Raw genomic sequence first — 27,507 nt, 5'->3', positions numbered from 1 at the left:
TGCTCGAGCACTGATGTCAGTATATGAGCCAACACATGGCACGCGTTGTATGTCTGAACCTGAATCTCGGCGAACTTTATACGGAATAAGCTTGCACAACCAACTAGTGAATTATAAAATCGTACGAGAAGAAAAAAAAATTGTTGAAACGTAATATTGACCTAGATACAAAGAATTAAACTCTAAAAAACAACCCTGGAAATGATTCCTTTGCACATTTTTTTATGTAGTTTCGAATTTTAGTTGTAAAAGGATAGAGAAGAGAGCACAAAAGGGGAAAATTGTTTCGTCATGCTTTTTTTCGTTTTGTAGATACCGACCGTCATGCTTTGTTTTTTTCCCCAGACCCAGGATCAAGAGCACAAGAAAAAATGGCGTCAAAATATTTTCAACATCTTCCATCGTCAGATTCATGCCTCGTAAAGATGAAACAAATACTCTAGAGAAGCTCTTTTCCCTAAACAATCCTGACAATCTGACTTTTTTTTTACGGGATATCCAGCAGGGGCTTCAGCTTGACAATCAGGTTCCACTCGGGGTTCGTCACCTCCTCGCGGTAAAACTCCTTGAGGCAGTTGATGCTGGCGCGGGAGATGTGGCTGTAGAGCTGGTCCGACTCCTCGAGCTGGCGGCCGTAGGTAGGCTGGGTGCCGCCCATCTCAATCTTGATGGCGACCGAGGGCTGACCCTTTTTGCAGACGGGGATCTGCTTGTGCTCGCGCTCGATCGACGTGACGCGGCCGAGCTTGATAATCTCCTTGACGTTGGTGACGGGGTTCGTCTTGACGGCGGCGATGGGAGTGTTAATCTTGAGCTGCCCGTCGATGACATCGACGCCAATGACGATGGGGCCCGTCTTGTTGAAAATGGCGACGGGCTTGAGCACACAGGGGAAGACGGCCAGCAGCTTCGACTCCTCGCGCTTCTTGTCCAGCATCTCCTTCATGTGCGCGTTGAAGGCGTCAAACAGGTGGTAGATGATGTCGGCGGTGAAGATCTTGATGCCCTGCTCGTCGGCGTACTGCTGCGCCTCCTTGTCCACCTTGACGTCGAAGCACATCATGATGGCCAGGTCGGGCGCCTTCTCCAGCATGATGCCGCACTGCATCACGTCGCGCTTGTAGACGGGGCCGATGCCGACGTTGGCGACGGGAATCTTGCAGTCCTTGAGGAAGTCCAGCAGAGCCTCCAGGGAACCGAGGGTGGAGGCCTGGACGCTGACACCGCGTCCAGACTTTTCTACTCGGCTCAGCAGGTTGTCAAGGTCCGACAGAACCTCATCCTCGATATCGTCTTCGTCATCGTCAGGGCCGACGACCATCAGGCGGGAACCAGCAATGGCACCTTCCAGTCCGGGGGCGCTGATCTTGATACCAAGAGCAGCCTTGACTTCTTTGTTGTGCACGTATTGAGACTTGAGACGCAACTCCTTCAAAGGCGCCGGTGTGAGCAGGGCTCTGATATTTGTCTTGATCGCGCCTTCTGTACCGCATACCACGATGCGGTCACCCTCCTTCAGAATACCGTTGGAGAGAATGACGTCAATGGTCATACCGAAACCTTCGATAGCCTTGACTTCGAGAACTGTGGCCTGAACTTCGGACAGGTACATCAGGGCATTGGTCATGCGCTCCTGGGTAAGCTGGATGATAAGCTTGAGCATGTCAGGGATACCCTCTCCGGTGTGAGCAGAGGTGGGAACCAGAGAGACGTTCTTGGACATGGAAGGGTTCTCGTAAAAGAGCTCGGCGTTGAAACCCTGCTCGGCAAAGGCGAGCTTGGTCTCGGACAGACGCTTGTCGAACTCGTTGTGAACAGCCTTGTTCTGAAGTTGCAAACTCTCCTGGAAACCGTTGTTGTCAATCTTCTTCCAGCCAAAGAGTCTGTCAATCTTGTTCAGGGCGACAATGAAGGGAGTCTTGCGCTCGCGGAGCAGACGCATCGACTCGAGAGTCTGGGGCTCAAGACCGTGCATGATGTCAACAACCAGAATGGCAATGTTACAGAGCGAGGAACCGCGGGATCGTAGGTTAGAGAAAGACTCGTGGCCAGGTGTGTCGATGACCAAGAGACCAGGAACCTTGAACTCGAAAGCGCCGTCCTTGTTGATGACATGAGTCTTTTGCTTGATGGCCTCGACGGGGAAATATGTGGCACCAATTTGCTGGGTAATGCCACCAGCTTCACCTTCCTGGACGTTGGTCTGTCGGACCTTGTCCAGTAGTTTGGTCTTACCGGTATCGACGTGACCCAGAATACAGCAAATAGGCGATCGGAGATCGTCTTTGGAACGGGCATCCATGGCAGCCTTGTGGGCGATGGCACGGCGCTCGGCGGCTTCCTTCTTCCGCTGAGCCTCGGCAGCCTGCGCTCTGGAGAGTTCCTCGTCATCTTCGCTGTCCTCATCAGAGTCGTCGTCAGAGTCTTCATCCTCATCGGTCTTCTTGGGCCGCGAGGCCAGGGCCGCGGCCTTCTTCTCAGCCTCCTCGTCGCTATCAGCATCCCAGCTGTCCTTGACATCGTCATCATCAGCAGCAGCCGCCTCCCAATCGTCCTCAACGTCACTTTCCTCGGCAGCCTTCTTAGCGGCCTCTTCCTTTTGCTTGGCCTTCTTTTCGTCCTCGGCCTTTTTCAGGGCCTCCTCAGCCTGCAGCCTGGCTCTCTCAGCAGCGGCAGCAAGGGCGGCCTCCTCTTCGGCCTTTTGCTCCATCTTGCTCTTGCGCTTCTTCTCGGGGGCGGCCTTCTTCTTAGGAGCGGATTCCTCGTCCGCAGGGCCAACCTTGATACCGGCCGCCAACATCTGCTGGAGCTTGCGCTCATTGCGGGCCTTTTCCTCCTTTTGGGCCTTGGTCATGAATTTGCCTTCTTTCTTGAGCTGCTCGATACGCTCCTTTTCTTTCTGCTTCTTCAGGGCCCTTGCCTCTTCTTTGCGCTTCTCGTCCTCCTCGGCGAGACGATCAGCTTCGGCGTCCCTGGCGGCGACTTCAGCCCTGATGCGCTCCTCTTCCTCCTTTTGGCGTCTAAGCTCTTCTTGCTGCTGCTGAATTCTGGCAATGTGAGCGGGGAGCTTCTTCTTCTTGCCCCCGGCGTCGGCAGCAGGATCGGGAGTGGAAGGCTCGGGGACAGCAGCAGCTGTCTCCTTGGCCGCAGGCTTTGCAGGCTCGGCCTTTGCGGGAGTGGTTGTCTTCTTCTTGGCAGCCTGCTCTCTTTTTCTTTGCTTCTCGCGCTCCTTCTTGAGCTTCTCCTTCTCGGCCTTTGTTAGGATGCGGCCGCCGTCCTCGCCGTCCTCGTCAGCAGCCGCGGCCGCGGGCTCCGGCTTGGCCTTGCCGCCCTTGCCCTTCTTGACAGGAAGAGCAAACTCGTCGTCAATGGTGGCCTCTTCGGGGGCTTTGTCGGCGTCGTCGGCTGGAGGGGGGGCGCCGGAGGCGTCTTCGCCGTCGACAAAATCGTTGTCCTGGCCACCCTTCTTCTTGCGCTTGTCCTTGTTCTTGCGCAGCTGGGCCATCAGACCGCCGCCGCCTCCGGAGGCGGCTTCGTCGTCGCCGTTGGCATTTGCATCGTCGGCGATGGGCTCGCCATTAGCACCCGGCGGGGCAATGCTCTCGCCCAGGTCGGCCTCCCAGTCGTCCTGGCCCTTCTTGTTTCCCTTCTTTTTGGGTGCCATTTTGGATCGGTAGGCGAAAGAAAAAGTCCCGTGGTCGATGCTACAGGCTTTGGCCTTGTCTGTTTTTTATTCCTCCCGCGATTCGGCGATGTTGCGGGGGCTGTAGAGGATGGAGGGTGGAAGAAAGCAACGGGGTTTTCGTGCAGAGCAAGCAAGCCCTGCCTGCGCGCGGATTTAATGGCCAGTTACTTTTTTTTTTTTTTGCCTCTCGATTGTCTGGCCAAATGGGCATGCTGATGTGGGGTTAAACCTCTGGCTGTGCCACAGGATTTGGCCGTAGCCATGGCGAGCCCCAGCAAGACACCTAGATCTGGCCATGGCCACTAAGGTATACCTAATAAAACCCAGGCAGGCTCTGTGTGCCCTGTAATTCTACTGAGTAACTCGACAACCCACTGTGCCAACACTTCCCTGTCGCCGTGTCGGCCTATCGCACCCTGTGGCGGGGCACTTGATGGCGGGGCTTGCTGCCCCGCGGCTGTCACTGTCATCGCCACCAGTTAGCAGTCAGAGGGCTGCTCACTTCACAACTACCCAAGGTACAAACGGCATCGTGACATGTCCTGCCTAGCAAGCCAAGGTGCCAACAAGCTTCCTCAGCTCCCAAGCTCTGACCCCCATCTTGCATTTTCTAGTCAAAGTCCTTTCAGAACCCGTGCACGCCTTTCTCCTCCTAGAGCAGGCATGCCTAGTCTGAGTCATCAGCCTTGCTTGACTCACTGGTAGCCTCGACATGCAAAGAATCAATCGGCACGCACATGACCTCACGGTAACTAGTCCGTTGAATCTACTTGCCTATCAGCTCTGTCTATAACTCGAGTCACATTTCACCAGAGCACAAGTAGATGATACACGTATATACCGAAAATATAGCACGTGGGCCAACACTTCCATGCGCCGATGCAACATCTCCAACTAAACGTAGCGAAACCAATGCTAGTGTCTACCTGGGCTATCATGGCCTATATAACTGGGGCCAAGAGATATTCTAATATATCATAGGCCACTTCAAAATATTTGTTGTAGCGCCATTCTTCATCTGTGCTGTCCCGGAAGCTGCCGGTGCACAACCCGCCCTCGATGCCGTCAAGGTATTCGCAGAACAAATCGAGCCCGTCCCCGTTGCCCACTATCTTTTCCAGCACCCGCCATTCTGTACATTTTTCCAGAATATCGCCATCAATGTGCATCAATCTGGGATGCAGTTGAGGCTCCAACTCCGCATCCTCGTCACCAGAGTCGCTGCCTATTGCTGGGTTGTAAAGCGGATATAGCAACGGGCTGCGATGTGCCAGAGTCTGTATGAGGCAGAGAAGCCGCCAGAGCTCGACTTCGATCAGTGTAAATTGATACAAGGCACCGTCCAACCCTACCCCCAGAATCTCTGCCCCGTCGTTGCTGCTAGGTAGCGCCCCGTAGCGTAATGCTCGGTTCGCAGCCACCCACGGCGGCCGGCTCCAAGTTTTGACAAAGCGACGCACAGAGCTGGGTAAAAGACCCTCGAACACTGCCTGTAGCTCGTGGTTGTCTTGGCCATGGGGAACCCATACACCTGCGAATCCATTTCTATAGTCTGCCAATAACGTAACGGGTCCGGCTTCTGAGCCTTCAACGTTGCTGCCAATGTCCAGCATATGGATGGTCCGCCTCGCCACCTGATCCGTGTGAAGCAGAAGCATGCCAGTTCCGGTATTTGTGCGATGGTCGATAATTTCCAGCGAGTTTGTCAATGTCAAAGCATGAATTTTGCCATCCACTATTTTCAGCTGAACTGCTGGAGAGTCCAGTTGATATTCCTTCATCGGCTTGAGCTTTTTATCGACCAGATCCAAAACCTCCCAGTGCAGTGTGCGGTCCACACAGAATATCAGCCCATCAGCATCGCCGGTGATGGCGCTGACTGGCCCAGGAAGCCATTTCTTGTATCGTGTCCAGTATTTGAGACGCCGCACCGCTCCGTCTTCTGTCATCGCTTCCGTCTCCTTCAATGACACTATTAAGAGTCGGCCATCTTTCGTCGTCACGAGAATGAAAGAAAAGGTTCGCCCATCTTTGACATAGAGCCATTCGTGCAGGCCGTAAATTCGGTCCCCTTCATGACCCAAGCCGGAAATGAACTCTGAAGAATTCTTTTCCTTGTCCGAGGGGTCAGAGATCATTGCACCTGTCTCGGGATCCAAGAATTCCAGGGTTGGCCGGTCATTCTTAAGCAAAGCAACGATGAGGCACTTCCATGTTCGCGAGTAAATAACTCTTGAGGGCGATCCCTCGAGCGTCATCGATCGGGGCACAAGCCCGACTTGTGGCCAGATATCCGTCATCAAAATTCTGGATCCCGCCAGCATGAGCAATGACATGTGTCCGACGTGCTCCGAAAGGTTATCGTCGAGGCTGCAAATAGAATGTATAGGTGGTGAGGGCATAGCTAGGTCGTTCAAATCTGTCGGTACAACGACACTTTTGGAACAGAAGCATCGCTTCTTCGCTGAATAATTGGACAGCATCATCAAGCTGCCATCGCAGCTGGCGAAAACTATTTTTTTAGAATGCAGAGATTGTGGTGCAGGGAATATCTCTACTGGAGAAATTCCCACAGTCTCTGTCACCCAAGTGAGTTGCCCCGGTTCGTCTTGGGAGACAGGCATGGTAATCAGGTGGCCGCACCTGGTACCCAGTACTAGCACGGGCGCTTTCAACTCGTCATCCACGGCGCATATGCTCGTTATAGCCTCAAGGCCCAGAGAATCAGCTGCGTTACCTTGTGTGCTCAGAGCTGTCTCGGCATTCCGGTGGCCATCCAATGTGTAGAGAGAGAGACTCGGCTGCCCTTCACCAATAGATGCGACAGCTGCCAGTCTCTCCCCCAGGACATTCAAGAGGCTCACGGCCGTGACTTCACCCTCTATCGTCCAGGTCTTGACAAGATTGAAGCTGGCAGCTTGTTGCTTCACGACGAATATCTCAGCTCGGTCTCTGTCTTGCGCACACAGAATAATCGCGTTCGCATGGCTATGGGCTTTGTCAATTCGCATGTCAGGCGCGCCAAGTAACTCTTCAAATGTTGTCCGAGATCTAGCAAAGCTGTCAGCATTTTCAAACAGAGGTCGTCGACGGTCAAACGGAGCATACTTTTCAGCGGGGCCGGTGATACAGATAAATGCTTCGGTGATTTGCAAAATGCTGCTGTCAGGTTGCTGGGTTGCAAAAAGAGTACGGCTGGAAAGATCCAATAAAGTATCCTCGCCTTCTATCTCTTGGACCTGGCTGAAGTCTTTGGCAAATTGCAGGACCCGAGTTGAGTGCGGGAGAGTGAGAATTCCAAAGAGAGCGGGACCTCCTTGTTCGTTGACGGGGAAAATCCATGCCTGCTTATTTGGTTCACCTGATTCAATATCCAGCCCGATCTTGGCCTGAACTCCCGAGCGCCATTGCGTTATACTTCCTTTGCAGCCTCTCCCGGATGCTGTGAAGATGCTGTCGGGCTTTCGGCCGGTCATACTGGGTCCATTTCTCTGTCGAGCTCCAGGGTCTCTCGCTATCACCGGCTCGTAGGTCGTTGCTACATCAACAACAGGGGACCAGTTTGGCGTTACATTAACTTGGTCGAGGTCAGTTCGAGGCGCCAGCTGTCCGGGAAGCAGGGTGTCAGTGAAGCTAAGGGATCGACTGCGATGTGCGATTGCGTACCTTCCATACGCCACCAGGGCCTGAGTCTCCACCAACGATCAAGACGTCGGAAAAGAGATCGTACGATGTTGCAAAAGCTGTGTTTATGTTGGTTTCCAAACAGCCGACATTGATGACGGAAGGCACCATCTCTTTCTGGTCGATATCCACAAAGATAAAGGCGCCGTCCTCGCGGGCGAGAAATATAATGTCTGTTCGCTGAAAATATGCATGCCGCCGTGCTGGGCGCGTCCATGCAGTCCACAACGGTTCACCCTTGCCGTTGTGAAACTTGGTTCGCTTTGGCATATCGGTGCTCAATCGCTCATACTCGGGAGAGCCAGATAGGGCATGCTTGACGACGCCGATACTATTCTTAGATACGGCGAAAAAAGCCGTTTTGAATTTGAGCGGGATCAACAAAATTGGCATTTTGTGCTCGGCCGGTAAACGGTTTCCAGTCTTTTCCTCATGAAAGACAGTCTTGAGGTTATCACCAAGCTCCCAGTCGTACGTAAGCATTCTCGAAACCGGCTCAGCAGTCGGCCTTTCCTTGCGAATGACAATGAGCAGAAGGATGATGTGATAGTCGTCCTCGGGACGCGGAAAAAGGAAGTTCATGTTGTGTATGACTCCTTGAACAGTGCGTAAATGAATCCGGCGAATGGGCGAGAAAGATCCATCCTCGATGTATCGCGACTTGAGGTCTGTCCAAGACTGTAACTCGTATACAATCAAGACACCCTCGGGGGTCGAAGCAGCCATGTATCGAGAAGATGGATCTACGGCTAAATGATAACCGATGTATGGAACTAATCTTGGCAGCTTGTGCTTGCTGACGACGAATTCGAGTGTCGAGTCGGGCCTCTTACGGAGGAACAGAAAGACTATGTCACCATTCTCAAGCATGAGGGCCAGCACTTGTGGAGGGATGCCAGCTTGAGGCGTTGGAGAGTCGTCTGGTTCAGCAGCCGGCTGACGCCATTGGGGGCTGCCGTCCTCTGACTTGGCTCGGACTGCCACAGTACCATTAATAATGCCGGAGTCTGAGCCTACGCCAAGAACGACGGCACTTCGAATTTTAGGCCCAAACCCTTTCTTTCTGATAACCTCGTGAAGTTGGCCGTCCTTTCCGAGCTCACTGATCTGGACGAAATGTTCCTATTGCGCAAAATGACTTATTAGTTTTGGACGTTGGAGCAGTATAGTGTGGGCTAACTGCGCAAAGTGCAAGCCGCGACGACGTACCCCGATGAAGGCAATATCCGTTTGCTTAGTGGACCGGATTGACAGTGGAAGAATCCATTTCGTGACCGGACTTTCTACCACAGTTCTTGTCAAAACGCCTAGAGTTGGTGGCTCTGGGGGGTTCGGGTCAGAAGGGGGCTTTTCAAAAGCAGACGCCTCGAGTGCAGCTTGCAAATTGACCGTCTCGGTAACCCACTGGCCGTCGCGAAGTACGTTGGTTTGAAAAGCCATGACCTGTCAGTAGTTACCGACACGGCAAATCAAGGTCAAAAACAAGTTGGCGGCAAACGAAGACGGTCGAAGTATGCAGCTGAAGTTTCTGCTATCGAAGATGGTGATGTAAACCAGACGTTATTGTGCTGCCGACCAAAACGAAACAGACAAGGCAAAAAGTCGCTGCATCTTCCAACCTGATCAGACTACAAAGAATCAAATGGATCAAGGATGCTGAGAAACAAAATCCCAGTACGGGAAAATAAGGTGGTGGTGGTGGTAGTGGTGGTGAGCAGAGAGCGGGTAAGACTACCTCGACCTGCAGGTTGATGCAAGGTCAGGCGAGCGTGCTGTGGTGTACGAAGCGGCGGCCGGGCTGAGGGTAGCAGGAACTCTGGCGGCACAAGTTATCGGAAGAGCAGGGCAAAAAAGGTCAGACTCTAATAAGTGGCTGACCAAAGTCAGACCAGCCGTAATCTGTAAAGAGGTCGGAGAAGAGGAAGAAATTAGGCAACGGTGGAAGACGGCAGCGAAGGCGGCGAAGAGATCGGGTGATGGATGGGCCACGGTAGAAGAGAGCGTACCTTATAACGTGGTGTGTGCGCGCTGGAGTACCTACCTACCTACGGCTCGGGCGTGCGTGCGGGAGAGAATGGAGCAGTCCGCTGGGTAGGTTGGTACTTAAATCCAATCCAGGTGCGGCGTAGGCCTGCCAGCCATGGCCAGGGCCTGAGGATGTACCTGCAGCCCACTGTACCTACTTTGCTAGCTGTGCCGCCTGTGCGAAGACAGCAGCAGCAGCAATGTCCACAGCGGCACCCAAGTACTGGTGGGGGCTGCCCCAGACGCTGTAGGTACCCGGTTGGCATTCATGAGTACCTAGGTAGGTACCTTAGGTAGGCCAGCCTCACCATGCAGTCAATAGCCAAGTATAATACAGACGATGGAATATATATGTACATGATGCAGACGTACACATGTCATCTCGTAGTTCCAATGGCGAGATGCAAAGACGATATTTTACGTCAGGCACTTTGCCGTCACAAGAGGCCTCTTGATCATGTAAATTGTGCCTGTCCGAGCTGGGGCAGGAGAACCCTTGTCCAGCGCAGCATGTTCAACTACGAAGACTACTGGAAGGCAAAGCCATGGTCATGCAACGAAGCACCTCGTGGATCCTGGACCTACCTTACTTGCATGCACTTGGGCACTCATCGCCAGTCTTTCCCCTCTCTCCAAAGTATCCTGATGAATGTGTGGTTAGATTCGGCGCAGCCCATTTTCTTCCTGCCTTGGTACCTACCGTTGAAGTTACAGGTATGGAGCACAAGCTGCTGTACTTACAGGCTATCTACCTACCTCGAGCGCCACGTTGGCTGGCTGCTGAGCACAGCATTCTACACCGTTGGTCCACCCTGTTCACTGTTGCACAACAGCGAAAATTCCTTCATCTTTAAAAAGAAGCCCCGTCATGGGATCAGAAGCTTACAAGTCTGCACCATTTCAATCACAGCTGGTCTTGCCAGGTAGCACGGTACGGGACGAAGATCCTGGCAGGGAAAGAAAAATTCAGTGAAGAGGCTCCACCAGCTAGAGGCGGGCAAGCGGGCAAGCGGGCCTGCGTGGCATATTTTCAGCGGCCCTGGGGTTGAGCATACAAGCAGAGTTGGCTCTGCTGCAACCCAACACCACGAGCACAGCCCGTCAGGAAAGTTGTTCTGTGGCCCCCCAGCTTGCCAGCGCCAGCTTGCCAGCCACAGCCACAGCTAACGTTCCTGTCGTGGTTGGTGCCTGCCCTAGCGCTGATGCGTTGGGCGGGAGGGGTGCGCCTTGCCGGCACCAAACATCAGATTGGACGAGAGCTTCCAGCATACGGCGCATCTACTTGTTATACTCGATCTCTGAATTCGGCTCTTGTTTCTTTTCCACAGTATCATCCATTCGCTTGCCCTTCCGAGTCGTCCTGACTGAGCTCGAACGCATAGGCTTTCCTAGACCTACACATGAACTCACGCATGGGTACCTAAGTACCGGTATCCCACTTGACCAAACCACACCCTGCCATCTTGATACCGCCACAGAGCACACCCCCCTGACCCTTCACCTTCAGGCCCATGCCGCCCTGTCCGTATGCTCCGGCTCGCTTAGGAGGGGGTAGGTAGATACTTAGTAGTGAGCTCGGAGCCCTACCTACTTGGTACATGACTGCCAAAAATGCCCGCAGCAGTCACGGTCACACCTCCTACCTAGACCTGCAAGTTGCAGCTGCAGCTGGATGCATTAGGTACCTACACTTGACGGACGGCCCTCTGCTCTCACTAGCTAATACTGATAGGTCGCCTCTCCGCTGATTGGGCGGGCCGGTCACTGCCACTTCCCACCTTCCGTCATCACCGACGACGCCCCGTCCCGGTAACTTTACCCCGTTTACGGTAGCTTGCTTCGTATGACCTACCTATGATTAGCGTTGGACAGACAATAGGATCGGCGGCAACGCCAGGTCTAAACCGACGGCTTTGTTTTCGGCTCTGGTGACCCCCATCAGTTAACATGTTTGCCCAGCATGGATGGCCGCTGGTCACTATCCGACACAAGGGAACGAGGCACAAATAGCTGACAAGTATCAAGCTTGTGCCGATGTCACTATACGAGCACGATTGAGAGCGAAACAATACAAAACACGTTCTGGACAAAAGCCAACGGACCCAGAGCCTACCTCGTCCCGCCCGTACTCAAATCAGGCCAGTGCATTAGGGGCCAATTATTGCTCCTTGGGAAAGTTTCTGTTTCAGCAAAGTCCGTTGCCACATCTTTGTCTTGTCTTGCCTAGCTTCTACCCCGGCCTTGTGAAGCAAGGCCGTAATGTAGCTGGTTCCGGGCTTCGCGAGTTGGCCAAGTCCGTCGTTACGGTCGTTTGCCTGCCAACCTGCTATCGAGCCCGGACACTTGCCATACGCGAATGGCCAAGGGTGTATCAACTCGTTCTGCCCTAGGGCATGTGCAAGAACAAAGCACCTTCTTAGGCCATATACGAGCAGGCACTACATTTGCTGCACGACCCCAATAAGCTAATTCTCGCCAACAAGTACAACAGCTCGGGCCGCACGACTTACATACCGAGGGTGGGCGTGACCGTGTCTCTCCACTCACACGCATTCACATCGGCGTTTATTAGGCAGCCAGCATGACAATGGAATTCGGTCATTACAAAGCATTCTAATGACCCCATCATTTCCACGGAAGAATACCGATGCACCACAGCAATACCCTTGTGGCAGGGCTAGAAGGCTTCCATCTCTGTGAGCCAGGACGGTGCGGCTGCCACAATGTTTGCAAAGCGTCCGATACAATACCCAGCTATTCTTGATTGGCTTTCGGTTCATCACAACGAGCACGAGGCGTTTCTGATAAAGGTAAAAACGGCGGTGGCGTGTAATCATTCACGCATGTAACAGCGCCGAGCCTGCGGGTTAGAATTCGCCCTGTGCATGAACACGACTGCAAGGTTGGTCACTCCTCGGCAGTCACCCACGAGCACATTGTGGGACACTGGCTTGCAAAGGAATAAGGCTAATGCAACCCGGCGTGCCTGCCCTTGTTGGCCAGTGACGACTTGAAACCAGCGGAGTCACCCGAATCAAAAGTGTGCTTTCTCAGCCAATCACCAGCACGTGCTGGCCAGATGGCCAGTATTCTGAATGTCTACGGCTTTTCGGGCTGGAATTACAGGAAGCAACCATTTGAGAAGATTGCCATGCCCAATCATTGCCCAATTGGTGGACGTCAAGTCCCCCTCCCAGGCGCATAGATTGGTCACATCGAAGGGCTGTCTGGACATCTGCTGCGTAGGTGAGAATTGGGCTCACAGTTCTGCTTCGTCTGGTTCGTCTGACGGCTGGTAAAATGTCATGCTTGAGAACTGTTTGGCATCCCCAGTATCTACGGCAACTTTTAGGATGTCCTTCTGTCAGGCTACTTAGCTTGTGTCAGCTGAACCGATTACCGGACAAGATTCTCGGTTTGCGCCGGACGGTAGCAAGCTAAAGCTTTTCGCATCTGGTTCTTCTCCATCCGATGCGAGCGCCGTGACTTGCGCTGCCTGCTGGGGAGAAACTGAGGAAGCAGTTGGACCATGACGGCGCAGTGCAACCCGACACATGGCTGTGCGGACTGACGACAGTGGCGGTCTAGACATGTACATGATGAGTCGATGGCAAACTCTTCGCCCTGTCGGAGTGATCGACGTGGCGGGCAGCCCTGATTGCGTGCGACAAATTCAACATCAGAGCTGAAGCGTCATCCTTGGTGTATACCTTACCTGGACCTGGTTGGAGTTTGGTGCAGGCTAGTGCCGTGGGCAGTGGGCCGAGAACACCAAACTTGTGCACGGGCTTGGTCGTAATTTGGCCAACGGTCGGTCGCGCCGGATTGTTCAGCTAGCGGCTGCCTGGACATGAAGCCGAGGTGAGTGCCAGGCAGGCAATGGAAGGCCATCATCATCTCGGCCGTGTTGGTGTCAAGAGCATCGAAGTGTGGTCGTGTTACGCTTCGGCTATCGTCACCAGGACCGGCCCTGTTCGATAAAGCCGGATGGAACGAGCCTAGCCCGGTAGCTAGACGCCATTTCCGCATGAACTGCTCCGTATTGTCGTTCTTTAGCTTTGTTTGGTCAATGTCGAAACGTTTCAAGGTGACAGGTCATAAATTCAAGGTCGATGAGCCTCCGCGCTGCTCCACTGGCACACAGCGACCCCAGAGCCACAGGGATGGATTTAGCGGCGGAATATGGGATGGATGGGGACGCAAACTGTTTATTGCATGCGTGCATGCATTGGTGTGCATTGCTTTGGCTTTTGGAGATGAGCAATGTTTCCGTGCGGGCAAGCAGTCTAGAACCGAGTACCCCCTGTATGGCGCAGCTGGGCTTGGTCTTGGCACGTCAAGCCTAACATTTGGGCGCTGTACCAGTACCTACGAGGGGGCCTCGGTCAATACCTACCTAGGTAGACTCGCATCCCTCGCATATTGCATTTTTCATCAAAATCCCATATGAGCCATACGCGTTTTTGTACGTCACACGCACACCGATGAGCCGGCTTGCGCTCGACCCCATGACCGCCTGTCCTGCAACACCTGCAGCGAACTAACCATCTACCCTGGTAGATACCTAGGGGGTGTTGGAACAATATCAACGGCTCAGCAGACGATACCGCCGCATTGCATGCATATGTCCCTGCAGCCTCGTCTGCAGAGACGGCTGTCACAGGCACAAACAGGCACGCAAGCTAGAGCATTCCCGATAGCTTGGCTTTTTCTTACCTCGAGTTTTCAAACAATTCAACGCGATGAGTTTGCTCATTGAAATCCAACTAGTCGTAGCCTTGGTAGGTGATTGTCTACACAACGCGGCATGTACTACCAACGATGTTGATGATTGTGCAAGAGAAAGAGGTTATTTCAAAGCAGCACGACATTATCATTTTTATCGCTCTGACAGAGATGGGACAGCTTGGCTGAAAACCTTGATACCTTACCTAGGTACCTAGGTAGGTAGCTATCTATTTGCCTACCATCACCTACCTATCCGTACATTTGTGTCAAAGCCCGCTGTGGCCACCAGCCGGGGGGCCGGGAGTCAAGGCCCGTTACGCCCGGCGATGCCCCTGCAATCTGCTGAAGCACAGCTCCTTCGTGCCACTGAAACACTGACAGTGACGTTTCCGGGCCCCACCCAAGCTCCCCAAGCACAAGCACAAGCACAAGCACCAGGAGAGCTGTGGCCAACACACGTCCAATCAATCTCCACGACACGAACTCACACCTCGCGCTGGCCGCACACCAAGCCACTCTCATCTAAACCCCCCAAGCGCCCCCGAGTCCGCCGTCCCATCCTGCAACTGTCTACGTTGGCGCCGAATTGTCCACAGAGCGCGCGTCCCACGGTCTCATTCGGCTTGCCACCGCCCAACGTGGGCTAGGCCAGTCACGGCCTAAAACCATGGATCAGGACAGCAGCCACACGGAGCGGACGACGTCGACACCTCCCGACAAGACTGCCGAGCCAGATGGCGTCGTCCAGGTCGACCAGAAGAAGCAGGACGAGATCCGTGCCGCCTGTGCAGAGGCTGATATTCCCGAGCTGCAGCGCCTTGCGGAATCGGCTGGTGGCTTCCTGACCGACAAGCTACGGCAGCTAGCTTGTACGCCCTTTCATACCACCTTTTTGCCATACTTGCGCTCAGCTCGACGTACGACCGCTGACGACTGCAAACCATTTCTTAGGGCCAATATTGCTGGGAGTACCTGCGCCGAGCACAACCGCCAACGACGAGCCGTTCCCCAGCTCCGAAGATGATGGTGGCAGCTGGAAAGAGCTGCCTCGCCACCGCGACGAGGACCAGGTCCAGCTGGACGTGAACCGATCGTTCGTCTACTACCCTCATGGTAATTAATGTCCTGCACAGCTTGCGATTCCACGCCGGCCCATCTGTCCCAGCTTCTCTAACCCTTTTTCTGCTTGCGCCCGCAACCACCAGACCTCTCCGAGAGCGACCTGGAATGGCGCCGAAGCCAGCTGTCGGCCCTGATATCGCAGGTGCTTCGCACGTGCCCTTACCTGTGCTACTTCCAGGGCTACCACGACATATGCCAGGTGCTGCTGCTCGTGCTCCGGCCCGCGTGGGCGTCCCCCTGCGTCGCGCGCCTCTCGGTGCTGCGCATCCGCGACTTCATGCTGCCCAACCTCGGGCCTACGACGGCGCAGCTGCGCCTGCTCCCGGACGTCCTCGCCGCCGCCGACCCGGCCCTCCTGCGGCACGTCGCCGCCGTCGAGCCCTTTTACGCCCTTGCGGGCACCCTGACCATGTACGCCCACAACATCGACTCCTACCGCGACATTGCCCGCCTCTTTGACGTGCTGCTCGCCCGCGAGCCCGTCTTCAGCATCTACGTCTTTGCCCAGATCGTCGTCGACCGCCGCGATGAGATCCTCGACGTCGACGAGCCCGACCTGCTCCAGGTCATCCTCGGCCGCGTCCCCGCCAACATGGACCTCGACGCGCTCGTCGCCCGCGCCGCCGTGCTCTTCGCCGAGCACCCGCCCGAGCGCCTGCGCGCGTGGCGCCGCATCTCCCGCGCCAGCGCCCTCAGGACCGCGCGCGACGCCCGGCGCGCCGCGGGCCAGACGCTCCAGGAGGGCGAGGCCTACTTCGAGAGGCAGGCCAAGGAGCTGCGGTGGCTGGACCTCCGCAACTCGCTCCTCTCGGTCGCGTGGGCGTACCGCCGCCCTGCCAAGGCTGTCGGCATGGCCGTGGCTGTCAGTCTCGTCGCCTTCTATATGCGTCGCAACCCTGCCGTCGTTGACTCGATTATGTCGTTTCTTGCTAGGTGAGAAAAAGAAGAGGGAGAGGAAGAAGAGGGAGAAGCCCGTCTGGCAACAAAAGCGTTTATTAGACTTTGCAGCGGGTGCAGTTGCGTTCACATACAATTAGAAAAAAGTATGCAGCTGTAACAAAAGCGTGTAATATATATCAAAAATGGATTATTGAGAGTCAAAAAAAAATTGAAATTTTTGGAAACCTGTGTTCTTTAAGTGGACGAAAAGCTTTTAAAGAAGCACGTCTATCTAGTGACGCCTTGAGAGCGGTGCTCGCAGGCCGCTCTTATGTGTGCTCAAGGAAAAGAAATGTGTATAAATGGCAGATGGAATAATCGCTCAGAAATTTTGTAGCACAAGATCGGTGCCAGTTCCACCATTCTTCATCTCCCGTCTCTTTCAATTTCATTGCCATGCATTAGTCCCCATCCTGGTAGGCCGTCTTGAGTTCTTCAAAGTGCTGCTGCTGCTCATCAGCCAGCTTCCCCGTTGTGTCGCTGATAATGGTAAGAATCAGCGAGTAGTTGTTGTACATGAAACGGGCCGTCTTGCGCTTATCCGCTCCAAATGAATTGCCGAAGCGCGTCAGGAATCCCTCGACATCGGTGCGCAAGCGTTGCAGACTAGTGGCCACGGGCTCGTCATCTCCTGCGTCGCTGCTTAGAGAAAGGAATCCGTGCAGCAGCTGGCCAAATCGCTGCGTCACTTGGTGCGGTGCTGCAGAGACCTTGGCCTGCTCCGCCGTCGACTTACTCGCCTTTACCGACGTCGAGTTAGTCAGTTGTCGAACTGATTCGCAGTGCCGATCCATAATAACCTGCAGCCGCGGCCACAGCAACATGTTCGTGGCATTGACGTAGCCGTCCACGGCTGGAACTCGTCGACGCTGCAACTCGAAAGCAAAATGCTGATTCAATCGAATGCAGACAAGGACGCCGAGTGCGTCATAGGTATCGCCAATGAGTGTCTTGGAAAGCGTTTGCCCAAGCTCAAAAGTAGGCTCGAAGATATAGTTGAAGTTTTTGGAGATGTGGGAAAATGACAGTGACGGTGAGAAATACGTGGCAAGGAATGTATACTCCGCCGCCGCGTTATCTACTAAAGCGAGATTGAAGCTGCGGAATGGCACTTCTAGGTAGTGTGTAGCCTTGTCTTCCTCGGCGAGGAATGAGGAGAGTGCTGGTTGCTCGCTCGCTTTTATGATGTCGATACGCCGTCCAATGTTAAAGGCATCATGTGGTGGTCCAGTCATTCGTGCAGCTGACAATACGCTGGCCATGCGTGTCGTTTCTTCGTGGTTTAACGTGTCGTTCTTGTCGAGTACGTGGAGCTTGATTTTTCCAAGTGCCTTTTCATATCGCGTGAATTGAGTTAGGTAGTACCAGCGCATGGTATTCATGTACGCCAGTGCAATTTCCTCAGCAAGTTGGGAATGATGCTTGTGCAGGAATGTAAAGAGTTCCTTGAATTTGAGAAATTTTTGTTGTTGGATAATTTGGGCGTTAATGTTGGGCGACCGCAGGGCTTTGATCTGAGCGACGATAAAGTCTCGAATGCGCTCAACAGCCTTTGAAAGTGTTGTTAGTATATTGCCCTTCCTAGGTCGCAAAGATGCACCGAACGTACCTTTTGCACCAACTTCTCTAGCAAAGGACCGAGGTCAGAAGTCGCCTTGCTTTGCTGGGTTTCGTTGGTCTTCCTTTTATGCACAGTAGCTCGTCGATCCAACTCCGTGAGCAGCTTGGGCCATGTTTCGTCAACGTGGCCGGTAGTAATCTTAGTAATAATTTCGGGCGACAGGCTGAGCTCTTCGACCAAGGGGCTGAGAGCCTTTTCTACCTCTTTCCGGTTCTCAAGTCTCTTATTGAGGGCTGTCGAACGGTCTTGCAAAGACTCGATATCAGAGGCCACGGAAGCCAGGTCGTTGCGGAAGCTTGTAAGGTTCGTTTCGACGGAGCTGAGTATATCATCACATGCAGTGATTGAACGATGCAGGTCCTCAAACTTGGCCTGGTCGTTTGCGTCTGTACAAGTGTCAGCGCCAGGTAAGCGGCAACGAATAGCTTGATACATACAATCTGAGGGTTTCTGGGGTTTGGGTATTCGAGGTTGTGTATCTGCGTCATCTTGCGACGCTGCGAGCTCTTTCAGAGACAAGCCACCAAAGTCGAAATCAAGGTCGAAGTCGGAGTCGAGAATGTCTGAATCGGGAGCCGGCGCGGAGCTAGAGGTCTTCCCAAGAAGCTTCTCCAAAGTTTCTATTGAGTTTGTGGGATGCGCAACGGGCGCTGAAGATTGTTTCAGGCCTGATCCGTTGGGCCGCCGCGACGAGGCCAGCAACGATGCGGAGGACTCGGAAGACACGAGCGAAAGCGAAGAGCCCCTGGGCGATTGGCCTTGGCGCTGTGACGTGACATAGGGACTGAGATTGCTCGATGTTCGTCGCGGCAGTGGCGAAAAGGACCGAGAGACAGATTGGGGCGTGGATGAGCCAGAGCCGCTGGCCTGGCCAGCAAGCCGGTCAAGCCACATTGCGGTTTAGAAAGGGATGGAGCGTCGCGAGGTAATCATGAAGGCCGTGCAAGAAGGGAGGATGGTCGAATATGTCGATGTTGTTTGTCCCTATAAATATTGTCCAGTCGCGGGTGTTTTGGAGGGCGATTGGCGGCAGATGAGTAATTGTGTCAGTTGGGCACGAGACGGCGTTTGCATGTAGGTGATGATATGGCGTACATGTCGTGGAGCTACGCAGCAGTTATGGAGTACGTAGACTAACGAGAGCGCATCTTGCCGAGCTTGGGCAAGGAGCAGGAGGAGAGGGGACTTTGCCTAAACGGGACGGTACTGAGCCCCGCAGCGGCAGCGACGTTAGCAGGTTGCGAAGCGGAAGAAGTGGTGGTTACAGGGCATTGGGCGCTGAAGGGGTGCTGAAGGAGGCGACAGCGTCCTGCAGGCAAGCGGCCCCTCGCTGCACGCTATTAGTTACCTGACCTGGGTGCCTGGTGCTGGCCTGGGTACAGTGGTTGAATGGCAGTAGGGCCGGGTTGCGGGGCAGCCTCTCCAGCAACCAGTCGCTGGCCCGGCCCAGCCTGTGGACTGCCCAATTCACAAATCTGCCCAATCACACAGGGCAGGAAAAATACTCAAAAAAAAATCCGCACGCTTTTTTTCGTCGCGCCACCAGACTTGCACCAGGCCTCCTCCCACCTGCTAAGTATTATTGTACCCTTACTCTTTTTTTCCTCCACCCAGCTCCTCCACCTCTCTCCTTCTGGTGCACAACAACTTTCTTTCCCATCAATTTTTCGCTTCCCCCGTCTTCACGCCCTCTTCTCGCGCAATCAATCATCATGTCTGCTGAGGAGGTAAGATGCTGCTCTCTGCCCGCCCCGCGAGCTCTCAGTCCTGCGCGCTGTCGCAACCGCTGCCTCGCATCACCCCGCACCTCGCCTCGTGCCCCTCGCCTGGCGCTCTCAACACCACTTCCATCCGCCTCAAAGCCAGACTTGGGGCTCTCTGCGCCTTGCCTTGGCCGTCCTCCGTCGCTTCTGTAGCTAACCTCGTCTCTTTTCGCAGCACGATGTCACCTTCGAGTCCGCCGATGCCGGTGCGTCTCTCACCTTTCCTATGCAGTGCTCTGCTCTGCGTAAGAACGGTTTCGTCGTGATCAAGAGCCGCCCTTGCAAGATTATCGACATGTCCACCTCCAAGACTGGCAAGCACGGTCACGCCAAGGTCCATCTCGTCGCCACCGATATCTTCACTGGCAAGAAGTACGAAGATCTTTCTCCCTCCACCCACAACATGGACGTCCCCAACGTCTCTCGTCGTGAGTACCAGCTCGTAAGTTGCCTCGGTTCCTCCCGCTGCGCCCTCGGTTCGCTGCCTCTCCCGCCATGCAATGTTGCTGACCCAAGTCATTAGCTTGACATCTCCGACGACGGCTTCCTCTCCCTCATGAACGACGACGGTGACACCAAGGATGATGTCAAGATGCCCGACGGTGAAATCGGTGACAAGATCAAGAAGCTCTTCACCGAGGATGAGAAGGACACCAGTAAGTTTTCAGGATTCGTAGTCATCCTTCTCTCTTGACGACATATGTATCTAACACATTTTTCTTAAGATGTCATCATCCTCACCTCCATGGGTGAGCAGGCTGCCGTTGAAGCCAAGGAGGCCCCCAAGGGCGCGTAAGCGCCTCGCTTCGGCTCCGATGCACAGCCGCCAGCTGCTCGAGGGACTTCCAACTCCCTCTACATTGACGAGGACTGTTTAATGAAAAGCGTTGTTAGTTGCTGTTTGCCCGACAGCTGCTTCGGGCGCTGTGCTGGGCTTGTTGCGTTGAAAAAGCTTTCCATAGTCGGGATATGATTCATGCTGCTATGTTTTAAATTTCGGCATCTACAAACGTTAGACTATGGGATTTGAATGTCTGTTTCTTATACCGATATGACTATGACTTCTCAATTGCTGTTCATAGATGGAGAGTGAGACAAAAACAAATATACTCAACTGCTGAACTTGCCGTGACTTTTGCACTGTGACGAAAGGTGTGCACTTTGGCGAGCTGGGTATTACAATTATTCTGCCTTAAAATTTTGTCTTTGCTATGCACCATAAGCCTCGTTTATCTGTTGGCGTGGTTTTGTCTCAGACTTTCTTGACAGTTTTGGCTTTTTTGCATGAGACTTTGCGACGCCGCTGACTGCGAGGTCCCACTACTCAAAATCCTGCACTCTGACTGGCCGGCGGGCCGAACCTCTCGTTCGCAACTTCTATTCACTTATCAACAAACCCTTGCTTGGTCATTCAGAAAGGCCCTGCAGCCACAGGACTATATCTCTCAAAGGCATTCTTGCGAAAGAAATCTAAATCGCTACAATGCTGAGTCAATGAGCACGCGACTGCTCTCGAATAGCTACGACCTCGGTATCATTGTACCTTTCAATCAATACAGCGAATCTGGTCTGCTACATCATCAATATGAGTGACTCTCGAAATTTGCGACGTATGCCGCATGGCGAAAGGTGCCCCGAATGCGGAAGTCAGAGGTATTATCTTCAGGATGGTATGCGATACTGCTCCCGCGGCCACCAGATCGAGGTATGTGCCGACAGTCTATCTCGCCACGCTACAACGCCTAATTGTAATTCGTGCGTTAGGGATTTATTCAATTTGATCTTGGCGAAGAAGCGGAGGCTGGCATGATGGGAACGGTTTCCAAAAAGCAAAAAGCCGTGAGGGAAAAAGAAAGACGACAGCTTACAGGCGAAGCTGGTAAACTTTTGTATCTTGAAGCGCTCCAGCTTCTGCTGCGCAAGCAACTCCTATGGCTCATCAAGGAAAAGGGACACAGGGAAGAACTGGAGACTGTCGTCCGTGACTTGTGGGATTTACGCATCCGCGGCGCGACAGCGCTGAGCCAGGGCGCGGCTTCAGGCGCGGCTTCGGAAGAAGTATTGGAGGTTTTTAGCTCTCAGCCGACAGTTGTCGAATCAACGCAACTGTGGTCTTCGCGATCGAAAGCGCAAGACTGGAGCGCTGAGCGTGGGCTTAGCTGGCCGACACCAAGCATGGGCGACACGCTGGCGCTGTGCTACCTGGGCTGCTATCTATTGAGGATACCAACGCGCCTAGGCGAGTTGATCAAGTGGGCAAATGATTTCACTTTCCCGTACAGACATTCTGTATGTTTGAATCATTTGACTGAGCGATGCAGATGGCATAGACGAGCAATGACTAACAAGAAGTTTAGTTCCAGCAATTACCCACTGAGATGCAAGATCGAATGCCATCGGTTTACATCAAGATATTCAAGACACCCATACGATCTCCCTTGGAGGGTGCTCAAGTATACTCAACAGTCATGGACTTAGCTTGCTCTTACTATCGCAATTATAACATGGTATTCCCCGATCTAAACTACATGCCACTGTTGTTTCAATACGCCAAGCAACTAGCGCTACCAGGTTTGTCAATCCACCACTTCGTCGCGAGCCTTCGCTAAAATGTACCAGTGGAATCCATTGTTGCTGTACGGCGGATTTGCGATGTCCTTGGCTATCGCTTTCATTTGCCAGTACAAAATACCCGAGTATATCCTCTTCACAATCCAGAGATCAGGCTCATCGCCTTACTCATTGTCGCTACTAAGCTATGCTTTCCGTTTAACGGTGGCAGCCCACTGACTGTATCCGATGATGGTCTGACACTACCATCCTTTGATTGGACTAGTTGGCAGTCGGCCAAAGGTCAGCCGAGTCCAGATAAGCCACGCAGTTTTGACGGAGTGACGCCGAGCGACGTAGCCACCATGACAGACGACGATCTAGATGCATATTTCCGTCATATTGCAAGTTTCTTGGAGAAAAAGAGTAAGTCATTCTTACTTGGGACGAGGACATGCCGCTTATTCTCCATGCAGATACAAACCCAGTCACAGAATTCTTTCCAGTTGAGCCGGAGCCAGTACCTGATCCTGTTCGTGCAGAGCCAACCGCCGAAGAGGTGGATGACATGGCGCGCACAGTGCTGCAAAGCGCTGTGGGAATGCCAGGTACGGAGGTTCCCAATAAATTCATATACGAAGCATATCGAAAGGTCGATGACCTCCCGCCGACAGCCAAACTTTTTTACAATGCTCTTAGTAAGTACCTTGAACAGACTCTTAAGAAAGTGCCAATTTTTAAGAGCAAGACTAATCAATTTGCCATGCAGGTTCCGCAGCCGAAGTCTCACTCGAGACCACGGTGCGAGCCGTGTACATGCTCGAACAAGCTATTGTGGCATGGCAAAAGGCTGAAGGCAATAAATAGGCAGCCTTTTTTTCGTGAAACTCTCATGTAAATAATGAAAGATACCCTTTGCTTAATGATACTTTTTAATGGACATATCAAATGAACCGCGCTTAGGTGTGGACGCCTAGTTCACTTACATGGCGAGCGTGATGCCTCTACAATGGCACCTGGCGCCAAATTGGGACCACGCCCAGCCTAGCAAGTTAATAGCTGTCGGCCCGTGGTCCGGAGGCGAGCGAAAATGTGGGGTGCACACATTTGCAAGTTCGGTAAAAAAGAAATAGTCACGTGAGGTCTGGGCTAAGCTAGGGTTTTCGAGTATTTGCGCCTTTGAGCCCCACCAAAGTACACGCGCAGTTTGAGCCTTCGAAACTTCACATCGTCAGCGTCACAGAAATCAGTAAAGAGTAAGTAAAGTGCTGCGCGATTGAAACCTGGATGATCATGCGATGCTAACAATCCAATAGTGCAGATGTAAGCCCTATTTCCCGATTCCCGTCGACCAGCGCACTTTCGAACCGAGAGCTCCGACCCGGAAAACCGAAGCGATCGCAGCTTGAAGATGGAAATACTGACCAGAGTCCCAACTGCAGTTTCGTGAAGACCCTGACGGGCAAGACCATCACTCTTGAGGTCGAGTCCTCGGACACCATCGACAATGTCAAGTCCAAGATCCAGGACAAGGAGGGCATCCCCCCTGACCAGCAGCGCCTGATCTTTGCTGGCAAGCAGCTCGAGGATGGCCGCACCCTGTCCGACTACAACATCCAGAAGGTTCGTTATTACTCTCCACCGCCGGCCGCGACGACGACTCCGTCAAAAACAATATCTCGAATACCGGTTCATCGATGGAAATTGTTGGAGCGCGCAATGTCCCGGAAAGAACGAAACATGTGGCGAGAATGCTTTTTGGCTGACTGAATATGCGTTCAACAGGAGTCTACCCTCCACCTGGTCCTCCGCCTCCGTGGTGGTATCATTGAGCCCTCCCTGAAGGCTCTTGCCTCCAAGTTCAACTGCGAGAAGATGATCTGCCGCAAGTGCTACGTATGTCGACGACCCCGCTTCAATCATTCGCACAAATGACGGCAGCATGCTAATCCACGGTGCAACAGGCTCGTCTCCCTCCCCGTGCCACCAACTGCCGCAAGCGCAAGTGCGGACACACCAACCAGCTCCGCCCCAAGAAGAAGCTCAAATAGACGATACGTTTTGGCGATCCATTTGTGTGGATGTTGGGCGTCTTGGGTGGTTTCTGGCATTCTGACGAATTGGGCGAGGATAAGAGATGCTTCCCGGGTTCGCGAAATTACTTTTTCCTTGTTGTTTCTACGGTAGCATCCTTTGCTCAGGCAATGCATTCTAGACGATGCCAATGAACTCTAAAAGAAAAAATATACTTCAAAAAATGAGCAACTGCTGGGAAATGTGACTTACGGATGTCCTGCAGGCGGGAGATGGCGAAATTGCAGACATTGCGTGGAACTATGACTGTAATTAATGTGAAACCGCACAATGGTCGTCCTTCAGAAGCTACAATTCAACTGTAATCACCCGTTGCGGCATGCGCCTCAGATCGCACTTGCGATCGCCCGTTTTTCTGGTGGTACCATGGTTCGGCTAAATGTCGGGCCCGTTGGGTGACGCCAGCTCTTTACAGATTGGAGCGACGACAGCTGTCCCTAGCTAGCTTTCCCACTGTAGACATACAAGCCCGCCGCCAGGCACGTCTACATTGCATCAACCCAGAATCGAATCTTGCACTGTCTCAAACGACAATTGAAGCAGAGCGGCGACGTACTCTCGACTCAGGGCTTACTTTTATAAAATTATAAAAAATGTCGGGCTCCGGTTATGACGCTGTGGTCGACGTGGACGACGAGGTACGTGTCGCGATGCGCAAGGGGGGTTCAAGCAGAAGAACAACCCCGCCGCAGCGGGAGGGCCTCTGTTGAATTCTCGACATTGTTTGCTACTCTTCGCTTGGGGAGGGAATGCTCCTGGAATTTGCACAATGCTAACGTCAGATTTTGGACAACAAACAGGGCGACCTCGGCCACACTGACCTGCAAGAAGACGGCCTCGAATTCCACAACTCGACGTTCCAAGAGGGCACGCGCGGCGGGCGCAGCAAGGCCGGCGGCTCCTCGGGACTGCCGCCGCCCGTGACGGCGTCGTCGTCTTCCTCGCAGAAGCGCTTCCTGTGGTCCATGTCGTTTTACGCGCAGTTCTTCGACGTGGACACGTCGGCGGTGCTGTCGCGCTGCTGGGCGGCCCTCTTCCCGCGGGACAACTTTCTCGACGTCCTCGATGGCAACCCCGACCTGTACGGGCCGTTCTGGATCGCCACAACGGTGGTGCTGATTCTGTTCCTGGGCGGCAGCATCAGCCAGTGGCTGGCGACACGGGGCACGGTGCCATTTGCGTACGACTTTCGTCTTCTCAGCGGTATGTCCTTTCTATACCGTCTCACAGATTCATTTCTGTTGCCCAAGGACCGAGGGACACCAAAAAGAAAAACAATTCTAACTCTTGACAACTCACGTAGGCGCCGCTGGCCTGGTGTACGGGTACACCCTCGTCATCCCCATTGTGCTCTTCCTCGCGCTGCGCTACTTTGGCAGCGAGTCGGCCAACCTGCTCGAGTGCTGGGCCCTGTACGGCTACTCAAACCTCATCTGGATCCCCGTGGCCTGCATCAGCTGGTCGCCGATTTCGATCCTCAACTGGACGTTTGTCGCCGTCGGCTTTGGCGTGTCGGTCGCGTTCTTGCTGCGCAACCTGTACCCGGTGCTGAGCGCCACGGACCGCCAGACGAGCAAGGTGCTGCTCATCATTGTTGTGGCCCTGCACTTTGGCCTCTCGCTGGCCATTAAGATTCTCTTTTTTGCGCACGGCAGCCCCGTCGCCAAGAAGCCGACAGAAGGCGGTGGTGAGGATGCCGGCGGTGGTGAGGATGCCGGCGGTGGTGAGAAGCTCTTCTTCCTTTTTTAAGTTTTGGGAAGCAGGTGCTTTGTGTAAAGTAAAGACGACCACGAGCACAGGCGTTTTAATTTTCTCGGTAGTTTGTTATTAACGTACTTTTGCAATAACTGTGGATATATTTGTCACTATCTCGCGACATGCTTTCTGAACATGTACATATCCCAGAGGTACATTCCGAGTGTCTATCATAATGTACAACGGTTGCTTCCCCGTGTCACGGGCGCAGAAGTCATCACTTGCCGCCACTCACCTTTTCCACCGGCCCATTGTGCTCCGCCCAGTCCAGCCACGAGCCCCTGTACTCGCCGACGCTCGTCCACCCGGCGTGCAGCGCCAGCCCGGCCGCCGACTTGGCGCGGATGCCGGCCTTGCAGTAAAACACGAGCGTCTTGTCCTTGCCCGGGCGCGGGTACCCGTGCATTTCCTCGAACTCGTCCTCGGGCACGTGCAGGCTCTGCACGGCCGTCGTCATGGGCATGTTGATGGCGCCGGGAATTTTGCCCGTCTCGCGGAGCTCGACCGGTTCGCGGACGTCTGCGGAAAAGAACATGTTTTGCTTAGCTCAGGGTGGGAGACTGTGGGTAAACGGGGGGGGGGGGGGGACTGACCGACGAAAACCACATTCTTATCCTCGTTGGTCTGCAGCTGCTTCTGAATCTCGTCAAAGCTCCAGAGCTTGGTCGGCGACGGGTCGGCCGAGTACCAACGCGCGGCAGAAGACGACGGCGGTGGCAGCGCGCCGCGGCGAGAGGCCGTCGGCGAGGCGGCGGAAACTCTCGTGAGAACAGCAGTGGTGAATGCGCGAGAGGCAGGCAGAACGGCGGCGGCGGCGCATCGCTGGCCCGAGGCTGCGTGTCCCCAGGTCGCGGAACGGATCGTAGCCGCCGAGCGCACGGCCGAGGAGACGGCTCTTCCGCTTGCCATTATTTCTGCCGAGTGTGACTGTGTATATTTCGGGGAATTGTATCGCGGTCCGGGATTGTCGACCGGGCTGTGCGATTGTTCGGCGCCAGAGGGTGACTGATGTAGGTGGCTAGGGTGCCTGGTAGTAGGTAGATGGGCACTGAGCGGGAGTGACGGTCCCACGTTGGGGAAGCTTCACAAGCTCGTCATCGGTCTACCTGCGAATACGGAGTGTGCACGCCAGCACAGCTACCACGATTACAAATTACTGCCAACTTTCAGTTTCCCAATTTCACTCTCCCCGAGAATGAAGTCATTCCACCAAAATTACACATTTTAAAACCGTGAAGTCGATGTTGAGCTGAGTCAATCACACGCAATTGTTCGAGCTTTAAAATATTAGCCGCAGCCGTGAATTTTGTAATGAGCTATGTACAATGCTTGAAATCATTATTAAGGCTGCCCGGCCACTGTGGTGGCAGTCAGTGCCACCTTCCACACGGCGACCGTATCTATATCCAAACCAAGTGCAATTAGCATCATGAATCGCCCTCATCCTCCATCCTCCAGAAGTATTACCATAGAAACATGTTTCTCGTGCAGGCAATCGTCTAACCCGCCCACATCGTTTCCGAGCCGAATATTAACAGAGC

General features: G+C 53.8%; 10 protein-coding genes across 10 annotated transcripts; 6 read left to right on the top strand and 4 right to left on the bottom strand.

Moving 5' to 3' along the window:
- Window positions 1–487: 487 nt before the first annotated feature.
- On the bottom strand, window positions 488–3,664 carry LMH87_006983 (uncharacterized protein; the record flags this gene model as incomplete). Its single annotated transcript, XM_056192002.1, has 1 exon — window positions 488–3,664. The coding sequence occupies one exon, from the start codon at window positions 3,662–3,664 to the stop codon at window positions 488–490; it is 3,177 nt and encodes a 1,058-aa protein (XP_056060264.1).
- Window positions 3,665–4,626: 962 nt separating this feature from the next.
- LMH87_006982 (uncharacterized protein) lies at window positions 4,627–8,809 on the bottom strand (the record flags this gene model as incomplete). The annotated part of the gene is made up of 8 exons (XM_056192001.1): window positions 4,627–6,055; window positions 6,329–6,736; window positions 6,794–7,290; window positions 7,352–8,402; window positions 8,473–8,491; window positions 8,579–8,602; window positions 8,657–8,691; window positions 8,751–8,809. The coding sequence occupies 8 exons, from the start codon at window positions 8,807–8,809 to the stop codon at window positions 4,627–4,629; spliced, it is 3,522 nt and encodes a 1,173-aa protein (XP_056060263.1).
- A 1,985-nt stretch (window positions 8,810–10,794) lies between these two features.
- LMH87_006981 (uncharacterized protein) lies at window positions 10,795–11,452 on the top strand (the record flags this gene model as incomplete). Its single annotated transcript, XM_056192000.1, has 5 exons — window positions 10,795–10,810; window positions 10,873–10,919; window positions 11,042–11,075; window positions 11,127–11,203; window positions 11,420–11,452. 5 exons carry the CDS (start codon window positions 10,795–10,797, stop codon window positions 11,450–11,452), a joined length of 207 nt encoding a protein of 68 aa, XP_056060262.1.
- A 2,684-nt stretch (window positions 11,453–14,136) lies between these two features.
- On the top strand, window positions 14,137–14,769 carry LMH87_006980 (uncharacterized protein; the record flags this gene model as incomplete). Its single annotated transcript, XM_056191998.1, has 4 exons — window positions 14,137–14,175; window positions 14,235–14,242; window positions 14,300–14,337; window positions 14,504–14,769. The coding sequence occupies 4 exons, from the start codon at window positions 14,137–14,139 to the stop codon at window positions 14,767–14,769; spliced, it is 351 nt and encodes a 116-aa protein (XP_056060261.1).
- Window positions 14,770–14,789: 20 nt separating this feature from the next.
- Window positions 14,790–16,181, top strand: LMH87_006979 (uncharacterized protein; the record flags this gene model as incomplete). Its single annotated transcript, XM_056191997.1, has 3 exons — window positions 14,790–14,991; window positions 15,074–15,235; window positions 15,328–16,181. The coding sequence occupies 3 exons, from the start codon at window positions 14,790–14,792 to the stop codon at window positions 16,179–16,181; spliced, it is 1,218 nt and encodes a 405-aa protein (XP_056060260.1).
- A 403-nt stretch (window positions 16,182–16,584) lies between these two features.
- LMH87_006978 (uncharacterized protein) lies at window positions 16,585–18,698 on the bottom strand (the record flags this gene model as incomplete). Its single annotated transcript, XM_056191996.1, has 3 exons — window positions 16,585–17,733; window positions 17,793–18,190; window positions 18,242–18,698. The coding sequence occupies 3 exons, from the start codon at window positions 18,696–18,698 to the stop codon at window positions 16,585–16,587; spliced, it is 2,004 nt and encodes a 667-aa protein (XP_056060259.1).
- An 818-nt stretch (window positions 18,699–19,516) lies between these two features.
- LMH87_006977 (uncharacterized protein) lies at window positions 19,517–20,363 on the top strand (the record flags this gene model as incomplete). Its single annotated transcript, XM_056191995.1, has 4 exons — window positions 19,517–19,531; window positions 19,743–20,009; window positions 20,091–20,223; window positions 20,293–20,363. 4 exons carry the CDS (start codon window positions 19,517–19,519, stop codon window positions 20,361–20,363), a joined length of 486 nt encoding a protein of 161 aa, XP_056060258.1.
- A 789-nt stretch (window positions 20,364–21,152) lies between these two features.
- Window positions 21,153–24,168, top strand: LMH87_006976 (uncharacterized protein; the record flags this gene model as incomplete). Its single annotated transcript, XM_056191994.1, has 11 exons — window positions 21,153–21,272; window positions 21,332–21,856; window positions 21,925–22,138; window positions 22,187–22,543; window positions 22,594–22,815; window positions 22,887–22,918; window positions 23,361–23,373; window positions 23,434–23,440; window positions 23,560–23,740; window positions 23,903–24,013; window positions 24,082–24,168. The coding sequence occupies 11 exons, from the start codon at window positions 21,153–21,155 to the stop codon at window positions 24,166–24,168; spliced, it is 1,869 nt and encodes a 622-aa protein (XP_056060257.1).
- Window positions 24,169–24,804: 636 nt separating this feature from the next.
- Window positions 24,805–25,960, top strand: LMH87_006975 (uncharacterized protein; the record flags this gene model as incomplete). The annotated part of the gene is made up of 3 exons (XM_056191993.1): window positions 24,805–24,849; window positions 25,012–25,414; window positions 25,515–25,960. The coding sequence occupies 3 exons, from the start codon at window positions 24,805–24,807 to the stop codon at window positions 25,958–25,960; spliced, it is 894 nt and encodes a 297-aa protein (XP_056060256.1).
- Window positions 25,961–26,183: 223 nt separating this feature from the next.
- LMH87_006974 (uncharacterized protein) lies at window positions 26,184–26,875 on the bottom strand (the record flags this gene model as incomplete). The annotated part of the gene is made up of 2 exons (XM_056191992.1): window positions 26,184–26,485; window positions 26,560–26,875. The coding sequence occupies 2 exons, from the start codon at window positions 26,873–26,875 to the stop codon at window positions 26,184–26,186; spliced, it is 618 nt and encodes a 205-aa protein (XP_056060255.1).
- Window positions 26,876–27,507: the final 632 nt, after the last annotated feature.

The sequence above is a fragment of the Akanthomyces muscarius genome, chromosome 1 (assembly GCF_028009165.1).
Source record: "Akanthomyces muscarius strain Ve6 chromosome 1, whole genome shotgun sequence".
Classification (NCBI taxonomy): Eukaryota; Fungi; Ascomycota; class Sordariomycetes; order Hypocreales; family Cordycipitaceae; genus Akanthomyces; species Akanthomyces muscarius.
The sequence above is the reverse complement of the archived record's forward strand: the minus strand, read 5'-3'. Positions and strand labels throughout refer to the sequence as shown.